Below are 3,082 nucleotides of genomic sequence, written 5' to 3' on the forward strand. Positions count from 1 at the left end.
TGGTTCAAATCCACCCTCCAAAACACACAAAAAACAAAACAAATCAAAATTTAGGGAAGTCAAACAAAACTATAACAAACAATTAAGGACCAATTTTGTAATTTATACGTTCTTTCATGGAACTTTCGTTGTAATCTACTACAACGCTACACTTACTCGGTGTGTACACCTGAAAACTAAACCCTCTATATATATACAACACAATCTCACTTCCCCAATACATCAGATCAAACCCATATCTTCTAAATCTCAACACCACCCAAAAGAAACAACAAAGAAGAAACCTTTTTTAAAGAAGCAAAAAAAAAAATGGTATCTTTAGCAACAGAGAAGAAGCAAGATCTTAACCTATTGTCTAGAATCGCATCCGGTGACGGCCACGGCGAGAACTCTTCTTATTTCGATGGTTGGAAAGCTTATGAAGCGAACCCATTTCACCCAATTGATAGACCTGATGGTGTTATCCAAATGGGTCTCGCTGAAAATCAGGTAATTTTTACAAATAAAAATCCAAACTTTATTTTTCTTCTTCCTCTGTCTCTGTTTCTGTAACCTAACTTTGGTGGATTTGTTTTCTTAAATTTTATAGCTTTGTGGTGATTTGATGCGTCAATGGGTTATAGAACATCCAGAAGCTTCGATTTGTACAGAACAAGGTGTGAATCAGTTCAGTGACATTGCAATCTACCAGGATTATCATGGCTTACCTGAATTCAGACAAGTAAGTATATCTCAAAGCCAGTTTCATCTCTTTTGGGTTGTTATTTGGTTTCAAAAGATTCTAACTTTATTGTTCCTATTTCAGGCTGTAGCGAAATTTATGGAGAAGACAAGAAACAACAGAGTTAAGTTTGATCCTGACCGGATCGTTATGAGCGGTGGCGCAACCGGAGCACACGAGACGGTTGCTTTCTGTTTAGCTAATCCTGGTGATGGTTTCTTAGTACCAACTCCTTATTATCCAGGGTATGTTATGTTCAACACATATTGTTCATTGAGTCACATTAGAGTTTGGTTTGATCTGGTTAACTAAATTTTGGTTTGGTTTGGTTTTCAGGTTTGATAGAGATTTGAGATGGAGAACCGGAGTGAATCTTGTACCTGTTACTTGTCATAGCTCTGATGGGTTTAAGATCACGGTGAAAGCTTTGGAAGATGCGTATGAAAAGGCGCGGTTATCGAATATTCCGGTTAAGGGTTTGCTCATGACGAATCCTTCGAATCCGCTTGGTACGACGTTAGACTGGGAATGTTTGAAGTCTCTTGTTAACTTCACTAATGAGAAAAGGATTCATCTTATCGCGGATGAGATCTACGCTGCAACTACTTTTGGTCAATCTGAGTTTATAAGTGTTGCTGAAGTGATCGAGGAGATTGAAGATTGTAACCGTGATTTGATTCATATTGTGTACAGTTTATCCAAAGACATGGGGCTGCCCGGTTTTAGAGTTGGTATAGTATACTCTTACAATGACCGGGTGGTTCAGATCGCGAGGAAAATGTCGAGTTTCGGTTTGGTTTCGTCGCAAACGCAGCGTTTGATCGGTAAAATGTTGTCTGATGAAGACTTTGTCGAGGAGTTCATCCGCGAGAGCAAATTGCGTTTAGCTGCAAGACACAAAGAGTTAACCACCGGTTTAGATGGTTTAGGAATTGGTTGGTTAAAAGCCGAAGCCGGTTTGTTCTTATGGATGGATTTAAGAAATCTCTTGAAGACAGCTACATTTGATTCGGAAACCGAACTATGGCGCGTGATCGTGCACCAGGTGAAGCTGAACGTGTCTCCTGGAGGTTCGTTCCATTGCCACGAACCGGGATGGTTCAGAGTGTGTTTTGCGAACATGGACCACAAGACTATGGAGACAGCTCTAGAGAGGATTAGAGTGTTCACTAGTCAACTCGAGGAGGAGACTAAACCGATGGCTGCAGCAACTATGATGGCTAAGAAGAAGAAGAAGTGTTGGCAGAGTAACCTCAGGTTAAGCTTTAGTGATAAAAGGCGGTTCGATGATGGCTTCTTCTCGCCTCATTCACCTGTGACGCCTTCTCCGCTAGTCCGTGCACAGACTTAAAAAGACCGTTTCATATTTTGACTAGAGACTAGTCGTAAATTTGAAAGATCAATTTCTTTTAACATTGATTGTGACATTTGTCTAATTTAATGTATAGCTACGACTATCAAAGTTGAATTATTTTATTATGTTATCTCTCTATGTAATGTAATGTTAACCAATTGAATAATATAAATGAGAAATCATAATTTGCAATTGTTATCAAACCGGTTTATAACGATTACTCAGATCTCAATGAATTAGTTCCAAGTAGGTGTTCTGATGCCTAAAAAGTTTGTAATCATACTCAAACCAAACGTTGGTTCAACCAGCATAACCGGGAATGGTAAACCGGTAAATTGACCGGTCCATTGTGGAATCTCCGTTTTAAAAACAGCTTAACGACCGGTAAATTGGAAAATACATGTGCAGGAAGTTGAAGAATTTGGCATATTGTCCAAGAAGATAAACAATTGTTTGAAGTATTTGAGCATAAAATCAGCACAAGATATTGGGCTATTGTTGCAAATTGTTTTTGGCCCATAAATTAAGTGGAAACGGTATGCACATCACACATCAGATTTAAAACGTTTAATTACGATTAGTCATTACTAATTAACAATTTTAAATTATATTTTCTATATAAAAAAAAACAACTTATGAAAATAACACAAATATAAGATATTTCTATTTAAGACAATCCATTACTAACCAGTTGGACATTGTAGATGCACTTCATCTCCGCCTAATGCCTAGTAAATAAGTAATTAAGGGCATAAAAAGTCTGAGTTCATCAACCCACTAATAAAAACAATCAATTATTATTAGTCTAACTAAATTATGTTAAATTTGTTCACATATATGAAATAAATTTGTTTATATTTACTTTTAATAGATATATCTCAACCGATAGATCTCTTTACATTATATTATTACTAAGACCAAAATTTCATAAAGGCTGGTTATAAAAATGATAATATTGCCAAAAGAGTATTTTAAAGGAATTGATTACATCATAAAATACTAATGAA

The 3,082-nt window shown here is 36.6% G+C and overlaps 1 protein-coding gene across 1 annotated transcript; it reads left to right on the forward strand.

Moving 5' to 3' along the window:
* On the forward strand, positions 212-2,267 carry LOC104737126 (1-aminocyclopropane-1-carboxylate synthase 6-like). The gene is made up of 4 exons (XM_010457232.1): positions 212-489; positions 590-721; positions 806-966; positions 1,058-2,267. The coding sequence occupies exons 1-4, from the start codon at positions 310-312 to the stop codon at positions 2,070-2,072; spliced, it is 1,488 nt and encodes a 495-aa protein (XP_010455534.1). The 5' UTR covers positions 212-309; the 3' UTR covers positions 2,073-2,267.

Source organism: Camelina sativa, chromosome 13 (genome assembly GCF_000633955.1).
Source record: "Camelina sativa cultivar DH55 chromosome 13, Cs, whole genome shotgun sequence".
In the NCBI taxonomy this organism is placed as follows: domain Eukaryota; kingdom Viridiplantae; phylum Streptophyta; class Magnoliopsida; order Brassicales; family Brassicaceae; genus Camelina; species Camelina sativa.